This window comes from Sceloporus occidentalis, unplaced genomic scaffold, assembly GCF_023333645.1.
Source record: "Sceloporus occidentalis isolate IW3139 unplaced genomic scaffold, rSceOcc1.0.p SCAF_48, whole genome shotgun sequence".
NCBI classification, from domain to species: Eukaryota; Metazoa; Chordata; class Lepidosauria; order Squamata; family Phrynosomatidae; genus Sceloporus; species Sceloporus occidentalis.
Window position 1 is genome coordinate 2,191,462 of NW_028317028.1, and position 14,070 is coordinate 2,205,531.

The 14,070-nt window shown below is 42.7% G+C and overlaps 1 protein-coding gene across 1 annotated transcript; it reads left to right on the forward strand.

Annotated features, from left to right (window-relative positions):
• Positions 1-308: 308 nt before the first annotated feature.
• Positions 309-12,229, forward strand: LOC149289076 (serine/threonine-protein phosphatase PP1-gamma catalytic subunit A). The gene is made up of 7 exons (XM_089490965.1): positions 309-363; positions 6,313-6,444; positions 8,100-8,330; positions 9,883-9,987; positions 10,619-10,842; positions 11,646-11,780; positions 12,140-12,229. The coding sequence occupies exons 1-7, from the start codon at positions 309-311 to the stop codon at positions 12,227-12,229; spliced, it is 972 nt and encodes a 323-aa protein (XP_089347091.1).
• Positions 12,230-14,070: the final 1,841 nt, after the last annotated feature.

Below are 14,070 nucleotides of genomic sequence, written 5' to 3' on the forward strand. Positions count from 1 at the left end.
GAAGAAAAAAATAGTGCTTCCAAGGAAGGCTCCGCTGAGCGGAACAATATCGAACGTTAGTCGGCTTTCGTCTCTACGTCGCAGCGTGTGGGCATTAAATAGTTCCTGTTCGGAAGGAAAGATTCTTGCGCCGGCCGGCTGTGTGGAGGAGGTGTCGCCATTTTGTTCGGTAGTAGGCTCCAGTAACGGAAGCGGATTAAGGGTTTCGTGAGAACCGCGGCGTCCTCCGTTATTTCATTTCATTTTCTTCGGTAGCCTTCTGTGTGGTTCTTAAGACTCGTTCTTAGCGCCTATTCACCTTAGGGACCATGGCGGACGTCGACAAGTTAAACATCGACAGCATCATCCAGCGGCTGTTAGAAGGTGAGGTTATCCGTGAGGGCCTGTTCGTGTTGGTGCTTTGAAGCTGGATCCTTGCTTGTCCTTTTCCGCTAGTAGCGTGTATGTTGGCGCGGTGACGTGTTTATTTCACGTGCTTACTTTGCGGCTTTGTCTTGTGGTTCTGTGCAGTATGTAGTGCAGATGCTATCGGCTATACCGCAAACGAAACCTCTGTGAATAATATCGCGACTTCCCGCTACCTGAGGCTTTATCTCGACACTCGTTCTGATTCCTCCGTTACAATGCCCTGTAGCCGGGTTGCAGCGGAAGGCATACGTGGAGCCCCTCTCCAATGCGTGTGAATGGGAGGGCGAATGCCATTCTCCCGGTCTTTTATTTACTACCGAGAGTAATGACAGATTGTTCTATATAGCGCTGCAGAGTCTGACGGCGCTATATAGAACAATCTGTCATTACTCTCGGTAGTAAATAAAAGACCGGGAGAATGGCGCCTATTCACCTTAGGGACCATAGGTTAGACGGGGCATAACAATATGTGTGTGTATAACCTAACAAGGTGACAAACAGGTGCGGAGGGCTCTTGTCACATGAGCTTAAAAATCTAGTGGACAATCCTGTTCGTTTATCTTCATTGTAAGCGTGTCTGAGCATTTTTTCTGTATATAGTTTAATGCCCTTTATACAGTGCTGTGGCATATGATGGCGATATTAAAAGCCTGCCTTGTGTGGATACCGGAGTTGTTGCACTGTATTGGTTGTTGCACTGTATCGGTTAATCTTTACTCTTCTTTGGGGGCAAAGTAACGAATCTCTCGAACTGACATGTAATGTGTCGCTGTTATTGCTTGTCCCCGTTTAAAGTCCCTTTCACCTGCAGCCAGTGTTCCTTCATGGCAGTAATTGCGGCCTGTTGTGTAATGTGTTGGTCAATTAGCGTTTAATTGACGCTGTTCCTGTAATTGTGTGTTAAGCCGGGTGATTTGCCTTCTTGGTCGCTTGTCATCCTCTAAATGGTTAAGGTGATGCTCGTATATAGATGGGACCTTTCTGTGAGATCTGTGCAATGGTGCAGAATAACGGAATATACATCTGTTAATCCTGTCTCCTTTAAGAAACTAATTTAACAAGTGATTCTGTAAACAGGTGTTGGCGGTATGTTAAAGTCTGTTTAATACGCTTGTGCAGCGAGTGGGCATCACGGTGCTATTTCTCAATCGCTGCGCTGTTCCCTGGTGTATGGGATTGCGAGGTTAGAAGGCTTGTGCGTGTGAAGGGTATACATGGAAACGTGGATCTCAGATGCGTTTTTGTCTGGCATTGATGATCTCCTCCATGATTCATTCTTGGGCAACATGAAACTTCAACAGCTGTGATCTAATTATTACAGTCAAGGAGGTTGTACTGCAATCAGCGGGGATGTATCTTTATTTAGGTTTACAGCTTAATAAATGCGTTACCGTGAGTACTGTCAAATATCCATTACCTGACCAAATGGCTATTTAAAGGGAAGCTCCAGCCTACTACTGCATCTGACTGCATGGTGCCTCGCTGCTTCCTGCACGATCCCTGCTGCCATTTTCCGTGCAGGAGATACAGCGTTCGGCTCCATGCATGTGATAGTTATAACCCATCGGCTCTAGCACTGGCTCATCAATTCTACCAGTGGCTAAGCAGAGCGCGCCCCTTGGTTTCTATGGGAGTGTTCCCTCCACTGCAGCTTCTACCCTAGGTATTGTCGTCTGTTTCTTGCCTTAATGCATATTAAAATACTCTGTATTTAAAAATGTGTTTTTTCCTTAGTGGGGTTGTCTGTTATAGTTAATCGTTTCTTTTAATACTCCATTTCCCAGTCTAGCTTTTAAGTCAGAATGTCTGATATTCGTATTTTGTGTTTACGTAATGGCTTCGTCCATAATTCATGCACTTTTTTTCTGATGAGTAAGTGAGGCAGTTTGGGTCGCTGTCCCTTCTCCTGCAATCTGTTGTGCTTTGAGACATCGCTCGGCAGCTTTCTGGCTTTAGACCAGGCTGCCGAGCATCCTTGCCAGTGCTGCTTCTGTACAGGCGCGTGCAGCCGGTTCATTCCTCTTCTAAGCGGGTTCAGCAGGTTAACTGCTACACATGCATGTGCTAAAGCAGCCAGCTACCTGTGTGGAAAGGGAAGGGTTTGGACCTAGCGTTTTGCGGTGATGTAAATTTGGGTACTAACAGATTTTAGAGTCACCTGGCTGACATGTTCTTGAACATGACTGAAAAAGCCATGCTATTCCATTGTATCCTTGATTGGGCTTTTTCCCCTCTTACAAAATGGATTAAATCCTAAAATTATTACAAAGAAAATTCATTATTTAAACTATACATTTTTGTTTCTAAATTTGGTATCAGTAACATTGTATTAAGCCTCAAAAATCCATAAATTATGTTTTGGACAAAAAATGAGCATTGGTAAATGGGTAAACTGGACAGTGCGATGTTCAGTTTAGCATCCACGATATGTTAATTACCAAGCCACTGTTTGGCCTACCGCCCCTCTTCTGGCTTGACTTGTTACAGTGCTTTCCAAATTAAAAAGCCCAATCCTGGGTCTCGGCGTATTGGACCAGGTGGCAGAGGCCCGGAAACCTTTCTCCTATGGAGTACAACTACTCTGTACCTGGGTACGCAGACCCCTGTGGCACGTGATGTTGTAACGTTTTGCCGTTCTTAAAATAATGAAGGATCTTAGTGACGGGGTTCAACTATGTTTAGCATTGTCAGGCGGTCAAATGCATTCTTCTGGACTTGCAGTGAGTGATCCTCAAATTTGTTTAGTCCAGTCTGGACTTACCATGTGATTTTTATTAGGGCTCATAGTGGAGTGGTCCACATGGACACAGACTTGGGGTGCTTCTGGAACAATACTCTCCTATCCCACGATTGGCTGAATTTTTTTTTATTTTTTTTTTTTTGTCCATGGGACCTGTGTACAGACGAGTTGTTTGAGAGAACATTCTCCATTCTGCAGCTAGGTCCACAGCATTCCCCCATATTCCTATATTGTTGGCTAGGCATGTGGTTATTTTATAGAAGGGCTGCAACTAACGATTATTTTAATAATCGATTAGTTGGCCGATTGTATTTTCGATTAATCGGATAAAAAATGCAATTTTTTTTATTTAAAATAATGTAATAAAAAACGTACAATTTACACTTTCAGCTCTTTACTGCAATGGCCTCTCTATTCACCTTATTTTACTGACATAATAAAAGCTACAAGCTGTGCCCCCGATATGCCTTATACTCCTTATATGCCAGTGATATGCAACTGAGCCCCCTGATATGCCTTTTATCCCCAGATATGTCTTATGCCCCCCTGATATGCCTTATACCCCCTATATGCCTTATAACTTCCAATATGCCACTCGCCCCCATTTATGCCTTATACCTCCCTATATGCCACTGTGCACCCTGATATGCCACTCCGCTCCCCATAAATGCCTTGCACCACCCTGAAATTCATTATACTCCCTGATTCACCACTCTAACGCCCCCAGATATGCCATTCTGCCTCCCTGAAATTCATTATACCCCCATACACCACTCTGCTACCCTGAAATTCATTATACCCCCCCATACTCCACTCTGCCCCACCCCCCATACACCACTCTGGCTCCTCTCCCCCTCCCATACACCACTCTGGCTCCTGTCAGCAACGGAGGTTCACAAGACACCAGGGAGTCGGGTAGAGAGGCAGAGTGGCGTATGGGAGGGTGCAGACCCCCCCCCCACCAGCTGACAGAGAGGACGATCCTCGGTGGGGGTCTGCGCGATGCGCACAGACAGCCTCCGTTACTGCCCTTCACTAACGCTGAGGCTTCTATGAAGCTGCAGTGAAAGTGCCTGTCGGCAACGGAGGTTCACAAAACACCAGGGAGTCGGGAGAGAGGCAGAGCGGTGTATGGGAGGGGGGAGAAGTCAAAGGGGTGTATGGTGGGGGGGGGGGGGAGACGGAAGTGAGAGACCGGCCGACAGTGATGGGAATCCAGGTCCCCTTCAGCGTCGCGGGGGATCTGGATTCTAGTGTTATAATCCGATCTCTGTTTGAGGTCGGATTATATAAGGAGAGGAGTTTTTCAGAGCATTTGCTCTGAAAAAACCTTTTTATAATCGATAAAAATCTATCTGACTAATCGATAATGAAAATCGTTGACAACGATTTTCCTTATCTATTTTATCGATTAGTTTCAGCCCTATTTTATAGTGCTTTATAGTTGAGCCAATTGACTGCCTACTATCACACATGTTCTAAAATAGAAAGAAACCTGTTGAGGCATTTTAAGGACATACTAGGACATACCAGCCTTTGGGCAACTAGTACTCTGTTTAGGGCCTTCCAGTTGGGTCTCCTGTGACCACCCCTGTGGTTGATTGTGGTCAGGAAACCATGGCTACCAACATTATGCATATTTATATATAATCTCTGAACCCAGGTGCATATGAGTTAGATTATGAGTAATAAAGCTAAAGTTTAGCTTCTGAAGCAATTGCTTTTATTCCTAAAATGTGTTTCTTGGCTCAGAAGCAAGATGGAAGCTTGTAGGGGGGACTTATTTGCTTCGCTGTTTGATTTTCCTCCAAATAAACAACCCATGCAACCTCTTCAGCCCCAGGGGGTTTTGGTACCTTAGACCAGGGCTTGACAAATTTGTTGTGAATCTAGGCGCCAGGTAAAGTTAGGAGCCAGGATTTTTTTTTTTTTAAACTAACAGTTGGTTAGGAGTGATCTAATAATCAGCTCACTTACTAAACTCACAGCATTTGACCTGGAAGCACCCTGGACTTTCAGGTCAGTGCTGTTTGTTTTTAATTATTTATCTAATTTTTTTTTTACTTTCGATGCTGATGTTCTTTGGAGCACAGCATTGACTGATATTTAGTCCCCACAAGCTTGTGGGGACAAATGTTAACCCCGTCAATGCCACGAATGTGTTGTACACAATTGTGGCATCGAAGGGGTTAACGCTGCACTGTCGCTCTCATGGAACGATCAGGCAGCAGGGGGGTGTTGGGGCTGGTGTCCACACTCATGGAGAGAGCAAAGAACCCTCTCCCCTGTCCCTGAAGCTGCCTCTGGCAGCTGGGACTCAATAGCTGGCCTATAGACCAGCCATTGCAGGGGGAAGTCTCTGATGACTGCTGTAGGCTTCCATGCCTACAGGGATCATCAAAGGGCTTGTGGGGGCTCGTTTTTGCTGTTGCTCGTCTGCAGACCACCAGCAGCAGAGCCCCTTACAAAACGTGAATAAACCCCTAAAATGCCGCGATCGCTGCATTGAAGGGGTTAACGCTGCACTGTTGCTCTCATGGAGCGATCAGGCAGCAGGGGGGTGTTGGGTCAGGTCCCCACACTTGTGTGGGGAACCAATCAACACACAACCCCCTTCCCTGAAGCTGCCTGTGGCAGCTGAAAACACGATTGCTGGTTTTCCTGCAACCGCGTTTTCAGCCTACAAGATCACTCCGTGGGAGTGATCTCAGGCTCGGGGGCGGGCTCGGAGTGGCTGTGGGCTCCTGGGCAGACAGCAGCAGCAGCGCCCCCACGTGGTGACATGGGGGCAATTTTTTCTGGATGTAAGAGGGTGACAAACACCTAGGCGCCAGGACAAAATTCTCTGGCTACCTGGCGCCTGGGATTTGTGAAGCCCTGTCTTAGACCTCATCCTCTGTTGTGGGGGAAAAAAATAGGGTTTTCATTTGTAATGACAGAAACATCCAAGAAACAGAGTGCTAATGTTTTAAAGCCTAAAAAATTATATATTTTGCAATATTCTTAGTATTCTACACAATGCTGGCTTTTGCTTATAGGGGTTATGTTAATCCAGGTGGTAAAGCCAATGGCTAAATAGGATGATAGCAGTAACTTTCTTGTGGATGCAAAAATGTGATTGCAGAATAAAATGTGTATATACACTAAAAATAATTTTTTTTCAGTAAGGGGTTCAAAACCTGGGAAAAATGTTCAACTTCAAGAGAATGAAATTAGAGGCCTATGTCTAAAGTCTCGAGAAATCTTCCTCAGTCAGCCAATTTTACTTGAACTTGAAGCTCCCCTTAAAATATGTGGTAAGTGTTCTGTAACGTTCAGCATGGGTTATAAATCTCCTGTACTACATACATTTTTTTTTGGTCGAGCTTTAGGCAAGTGTGGAAATTATGTAAGAATGCTAAAAAAAAAAAATAGTTTATCATTTAACAAAATGAACATAAAAAATCTAATACTTGTGACCACCCTTTGCCTTCAATGCAGCATCAATTCTAGGTACACTTGACTTTGACTTTGTAGGTGCACACCAAGTGAGAATTCAGCGCATGCCTAGCGAAAGATATCCAGCAGTGCTCTGGATCACCAATCCACTTCTGACCAGACTTCTCCAGTCAGTAGTCTTCATGGAAGACTTGCAGCCAAAAAGCCATATATCTCACATGGAAAGGAGGCCAAGGGACTAAACTATTCATGAAAATACAGGAACTGGCCTGCAGAAAAATGGTGGCAGGTGCGCTACCTTCCGCCACAGCCAAATATTTCAGATTTGACTAATCCGTTAAATTTGTTCGCTGAAGAGCGGTACAGGAATGAGCGTTTGCAGGCAGCAGTGTAGAATAGTTGGGGTTCCTTGCAAGTTTTGGGCTGCAAATGGTGTTGTGGATTTGGTCAGAATTACTGGTCTCCTCAATGGTGAGAACAGGCAGAAACTTATCAAGCAATGCCATCTGATTGCAGCATGACACCCCCCCTCACCCCCATTAAGAGCTATCAGCATAAAGAACAAGGAGACCTGCAAGTGAAGGTATCTCTCCCACAGAGCCCTGATCTCAACATAATCTGTCTGGGATTACATGAAGAGAAGCAACTAAGGCTGCCTAAATCCACGGAAGAATTGATGGTTCTCCATGATTTGTAGATCATCCTTCCTGCTAAATTCCTAAAATAAAAAAAATTTGTGCAGGCATACCTAGAAGAATTGAAGGCAAAGGTGGTCGTCGGATATGGATTTGATTTACATTTTTCTTCTGTTTACTCACTTTGTTTTTTTGATTGTTTTCAAAGCCAATAGTTTATCATTCTTGCTTTACAGCTTTTTCTCACACCTGCCTGAAACTTGTGTGTGTATAGTCTGGACTGAATGGAATTTCTAGCTTTTAGAAGATTGGCATTGTTTTTGGAGTACTAAACTGTATTGTACTAACTTTGTATGTACATTTTGACATTGATCCTATTCGCTTAAGGGCAAGTTGACTTGACGCTCTTCAGAGATTTTCAACAAATGATGGCATAATGGACTAACACTGGCAGCATCTGGCAAGGAGGTTTAAATCTGGCCTATTTATGTATTATGCAAACCTAGCCCTATTTTGCTGGGGTACTCGGGAGTATTCAACAAAATGCTGCTTATTGCCAAATACAATTGAACTTGTCTTTTCTAGGAAGCACATCACAAAAGTGAGTTTTGCAGGACCGTGCACCTCACGGTGAAGTGCTGATACACAGGAATCTCAACTCCTTCCTCAACATGTGTTAAATGGAATGGATTTTGTATTACATACCCCTGCAGTTCAGAACGCTTGTGTATCTTCTGGCATGCCTGATGTTCAACCAGAAACAGCTGCACAGAGCATCGGGAAACTAGCCTGGCATGGGTGCATTTTAGTTGGTCTCTGTATGGTGGCTGCTTAAGTGTTTTTGTGCTTTACATACCAATACTTGTGTCATTCCCTAGGTGATATTCATGGACAGTACTACGATCTACTAAGGCTCTTTGAGTATGGTGGCTTTCCACCTGAAAGTAACTACCTGTTTCTTGGTGACTATGTGGACAGAGGGAAGCAGTCTTTAGAAACAATCTGTCTCCTTTTGGCTTACAAAATTAAATACCCAGAGAACTTCTTCCTTCTCAGAGGAAATCACGAGTGTGCCAGCATTAACAGAATCTATGGGTTCTATGATGAATGTAAGTACACCTTACTTTCTCTAAAATTTTGCATGCACGTCTGTATACATTTTAAATACTTCATACCATTTGTGTGTTCATACTTTAATGCGTGTAATGTTTACAGATTAAGTAAAGCAAAGGGGTCTGAAATGTAGTATTTTGAATACTTGCCCGCTGAATTACCCAAACTGACAGCTTTTGATTAGACAGACCCAACAATTGCAGACTCTTCACTACACGGCACTGCTGGTTATTACTTCCAAACCTTTATTTGCCACAATGATAAAAACAAACACAACGTTCTTAAATGTATCTGCTTAACATCGGCTTCCCAGGTACCCGTGGCAGTGACTTGATCCCTTCCTAACTTAAGCTGCAGATGCAATCCTTGCAACTGACACACCTGTTAGGCCCTGAATAAAATATAAACTCTCCTTGTGTAGCTTTTGGAGAAGCCATCTAATCTTCCCACAATATGCAGGATTCAGCTGCCAAAACAGAACTGTGCACTCGATGGATTGTCTTATTGCAGGGCTTGACAAATCCCAGGTCGCCATGGCGACTCAGAATTTTGTCCTGGCGCCTAGGTGTTTGTCAGCCTGTGATCGCAGCACAGCCACTCAGAGCCCGAGCCTGAGATCACTCCCACGGAGTGATCCTGTAGGCTGAAACCGTGATTGCAGGAAAACCTGCAATTGCATTTTCAGCTGTCACAGGCAGCTTCAGGAAAGGGGGTTGAGTGTTGATTGGGTCCTCACCTGAACCTACACCCTCCTGCTCCATGAGAGCGAAAGTGCAGCGTTAACCCCTTCAATGCCGCAATCACGGAATTTTAGGGGTTAATTACAGTTTTGTACAGGGCTCTGCTGCTGGTGGTCTGCCTGGAAGCCCAGGCAGGCCAGCAACAGCAAAAACGAGCCCCCACAAGCCCTGTGACTCCTGTAGGCATGGAAGCCTTACAGCAGTCATCGGAGACCTTTGTGCCCCCCCCCCCCCCCCCCCCCCCCGCAATGGCTGGTCTATAGACCAGCAATTGCGTCCCAGCTGCCAGAGACAGCTTCAGGGACAGGGGGAGAGGGTTCTTCGGTCTCCACATGTGTGGAGAGCAGCCCCAACACCCCCTGCTGCCTGATCGCTTCCTGAGAGCGACAGTGCACTGTTAACCCTTTCAATTCCACAATGGTTACACATTTGTGGCATTGCAGGGGTTAACATTTGTATCAGTCAATGCTGTGTCCAATGGAACATCAGCATTGAAAGCGTTAATAATAAAAAACAAAAACCCAGCACTGGCCTGAAAGTCCAGGGTGCTTCCAGGTCAAAGGCTGTGAGTTTAGTAAGTGGGCTGATGATGATCAGATCACTCCTAACCAACTGTTAGTTTAAAAAAAAAAAAAAAAAAAAGCCTGGCTCCTAACTTTTTTTTTAACTAGCACCTAGATTCACAACAAATGTCAAGCCCTGTCTTATTGCATAGTAACCTTTGTGTTAGAGAGCGCATGCATTGGCACATGGCACATTTGCCAAGTAGTGCATCAAGTCTTTAATCCTTCTTATTCTGTCCACATAGGTAAAAGAAGATACAATATTAAGTTATGGAAAACATTCACAGACTGCTTTAATTGCTTGCCAATAGCTGCTATAGTGGATGAGAAGATCTTCTGCTGTCATGGAGGCAAGTAGTATTTGTTTGTTTTTTTCCCTCCAACCCCCCCCCCCCCCCCATGCACTGATCTTGCTTAGGGCTGGTAGATTTTAAATCTATAAACCGTCAAAAGTATCTCTAAAGCTCTCTTTAATGTCAAGTTTCACAACAGGCTGTATCTTCATTATAGTTGAGGGGAACTATTTTACTCCCATTAAAATCCAGTGTTAATATTGGAACGTACTGGCTCTAAAAAAAAATAAAAAAAAATGCAGCAATCTTAATTACCCAGAGGGGCCATCTGGTGCAAAGTCAGCAGGGGGGGGGGGGTGTTTATCTGAGCAGGGAAAGTGATCTTAAATATCACAACTGCAATGGTAACCTACAGGTCAGGAGCTATAGAATGTTCAGTGCTGAAGTATATTACTGTGTACCGCAGAGTAATGTTCCAATGATTCCTATAAGGCTTCCCGTTTAATACAAAGCCTTTGTCTTCATCCTCCAGTAAGCCCCCGAGAACCTACAAAAGTGCAAGTAGAACAGCAACATCAGAAAGGGGCTACCAATACAAACTACTAACCCTTAAGACCACCACTTGCTCAGTCAGTGTCTGAAATTAGAATCGCACATATTCTGATGGTAACTTCATTTTATTTAACAGGTTTATCTCCAGATCTTCAGTCAATGGAACAGATCAGGCGAATTATGCGCCCAACTGATGTTCCTGACCAGGGACTCTTGTGCGACTTGCTGTGGTCTGATCCAGACAAAGATGTATTGGGATGGGGTGAAAATGACAGAGGGGTATCGTTCACTTTTGGAGCTGAAGTTGTAGCAAAATTTCTACATAAACATGACTTGGATTTGATTTGCCGCGCTCATCAGGTATTTTAACAATTGTTTTCTAAAACTGGAATAAGCAAATATAATGCATGTTATGTAATAATAAAGCCCTGTAAGCAATATATTGAAGATACTTGCAACCTGGGAATGTTTTCCATTATCTGAAACTTCCAGCAGTGTAAACACCAGTGCTGATGTTAGTAATAGACTTTTTGCTGTTGCTAAAGGGAACTGCGGGTCTTTAATAATCTGAAAGCGTTGCATTACCTGGCTTGTTATCTGCAGATACATGTGTTGGTTGAGAACTGCAAGACCAAGCATCTTATGGTGTGTGTTTAGCCTGTAGGGAGTGCTCCTAAAATGCAGAAACACAAAATTAAGACTCTAAGAATAACCGTGTCCGTGTTCCAGAAACTCTAAACACTTGCCAAAAAACATCTGTTGGAAAGAATGAGACCTGCCAAACATGTTATAAACAAGCTCCCGATAAATAAAAGCAACATTTTATATGCAAAATAAGAAATATTGATTAACTAATATGACATTGGTGTAAATTCCTGGTTTGTGATTTGTTAAATGCAACAGTCTTTGCAAGGTGTCTCTAAAGCTGATACTGTAAACAGAATACTGTAAGACAGGCATGTCCAACCTGCGGCCCTCCAGCTGCTGCAGGACTACATCTCCATACTCGGCCAGCCCCTTAGCTGAAAGAGCATTATGGGACATGTAGTCCTGCAGCAGCTGGAGGGCCAAAGGTTGGATGCCCCTGCATTAAGACCATAATAGCTGTATTAGTGGTAAAAGGGCATGCTGGAAGTAAGTATTTGTTTCCTACTCCATAATAGGTGGTTGAAGATGGTTATGAATTTTTTGCTAAGAGGCAGTTGGTAACTCTGTTCTCTGCTCCAAATTACTGCGGGGAGTTTGACAATGCCGGTGCAATGATGAGCGTAGATGAAACATTAATGTGTTCCTTCCAGGTAAGTAAAATCTTGAAAATGCATATTTGACTCAAAAGGTCAGTGACGGCAAAGTGTAGAACTTCTAAAAATGTTTTGCCCCTGCAAGGAGGTCTGTATTTTCTTGTGAGACTTTGTTGTGCTCAGTTACCCACACTGCAGTTAAATATTCTGTTTTGTTACTTTATATTTGTTGGCAGTGTATAAATTATCAGATTCCCAAAAATGTATATTGGGCGTACTTAATATAAATTTGTTACTTTTATTGTTGCAAACCTGGTTCACTACGCGTGTTCCAAACGTAAAACAATACATGGCTTATGTATATTGAGGTTCCAGATCTTACTTTAGAAAATCTAACACTTTTGTTTTTATTATAGATACTTAAACCAGCAGAAAAAAAGAAGCCCAATGCAAGCAGACCTGTAACACCTCCAAGAGGCATGATCACAAAGCAAGCAAAGAAATGAGTCTTTAGTGGTCTCCTTGGACTTGTATTATAGTATATAATCTCACTTTTTTTTTTTTTTAATTGTGTAATGTGTAATGAACAGTCAGTTCCATCCAGCTAGATGTATGGCATATTTTTGTTACTGCAATCACTTTAAGGTCAGCCCTTTTACATCTTGGCATCTAAAATAGTGTTGCTGATCACTCCAGACTTAATCATCTTGTCATGTAACTTTGTACAATCCACACCTATGCTTGTTTGCTACATTGACACCTATAGAGTGCACTATTGTCACTTCTATACTGTTTATACAAACCAATGTGAACATTTTTTCTTTTTAAAAAAAGTAATGTCCGCACTTGTATAGCTGTCAAAATACAAAAATGACTCCCATAAAGAGTAAAGACAGTCCTCCACTTTCTAACAAAGGATTTGTCTCAAATCTGTCAACGGCTCACTGAAATATATTCAGGATAGATTGTATGAACTCTGAACACCTTCATACTTCACCCATATCCTGAAAATCCATGAATTGAGCCAATATCATAAGACTTACCCAAACTCTAGACCTAGCTTTTACTATCACGCTCCTTTTGCCAGCATCACTGGTTTTGATGTATGTATATTTAAAGCACATTTTCCGTACTGTATACTTTTAAATGAAATTAAAGCCATTATTTTAACTATTGTCTTCTGATTTCCAAAGCTTGTATCTGTGTTCCTTATGTCTTCCTTAGCTGGAGATGGCTCTGAGTCTGGTGTTTGCATGGTTTTTCCAAGGTATAGTAAGACTGGTTATAAAGACACAACGATGCACTTGCCAATATTACATAAAATAGGGTTGGTTGGTTTACTTTCCCATCCAAACACTTACTGCCTTCAAAGGCACTACGCCCATTCAATTTTAAAGACTTTGTATATGCCAAAGGTATTGATGTTTGCCCTTTTTGTTTTAATAAAGAACTTTGAGCCACATGTACAGTATCTTGTCTTAAATTGAACTTTCAGGTTTTAAGCTTTATCCCCCTCTATGTAAAGAAATGTGTAGCAGTGGGATATTTTGGTGTAAGTTTCCTAAGCCAGTTAACTATAGTGTGCTGAGTTCTTTGTCAGTCCCACATACTCTTAATTGCCACATTCTAGAAGTGGCTACTAGATGGCTCAGTTTGGCACATTTACAATATTCATAATTCAAATGTAAGAACGCTCAACAGGCTTAATGTCTTTCCTAATGTGTTGCTTGCTTTGCAGTAGCTATGTACAACTCATAATGAGAAACTATCTGACACCCTCCCCCTTAACACTTCCATGATCTAGTTTGATGGGAGCAAGTTGGCTACACTAAAAATGGATACACAAAATGAGTAAAATTGAACATACATGTAAAATGCTGAAACTGGTTGCATTCTGGGGTGTGAAATATGCAGTGGCTAAAGGTCAGTGGTGACTAAGAATTTTGAATGAGATTGAAAGTAATGCTGTATGAAAACTGAGTACGTAGTGTTCATTAAAGAAACAATAGCTGGAAATGAGTGATCCATTTCAGTCCAGATTTGTAGTTGATGAGGTTTTCAGCTGCATTGGCCATAGAGGAATGTAACATGAGAGAATTTAGGCGGACACCAAATGTACAAAGCAGAGGGGTTTTTTTTTTTTTTTTTTTTTTTTTGTTATACCCACTCCTTGATCTGCTTTTCTTTTGTGACACAACCTAATAGAACAAAACCATACTATGTTAGCAACATTGGGTATTAGGACACCTGAGACTCTACATTTTTGATCTATGAATATTGGTATGCATGAACATCTGTCACACCCACAGACATTTGTAGAGCTAGTTGTAATGGTAAAAAAAAGATG

Bases quoted from the DNA above. Each gene is read 5' to 3' on its own strand.
- LOC149289076 (XM_089490965.1), top strand. From the start codon at position 309: ATGGCGGACGTCGACAAGTTAAACATCGACAGCATCATCCAGCGGCTG. The intron at 10,843-11,645 runs GTATTTTAACAA...ACTCCATAATAG, and splicing joins TGATTTGCCGCGCTCATCAG to GTGGTTGAAGATGGTTATGA. The intron at 11,781-12,139 runs GTAAGTAAAATC...TTTTTATTATAG, and splicing joins CATTAATGTGTTCCTTCCAG to ATACTTAAACCAGCAGAAAA.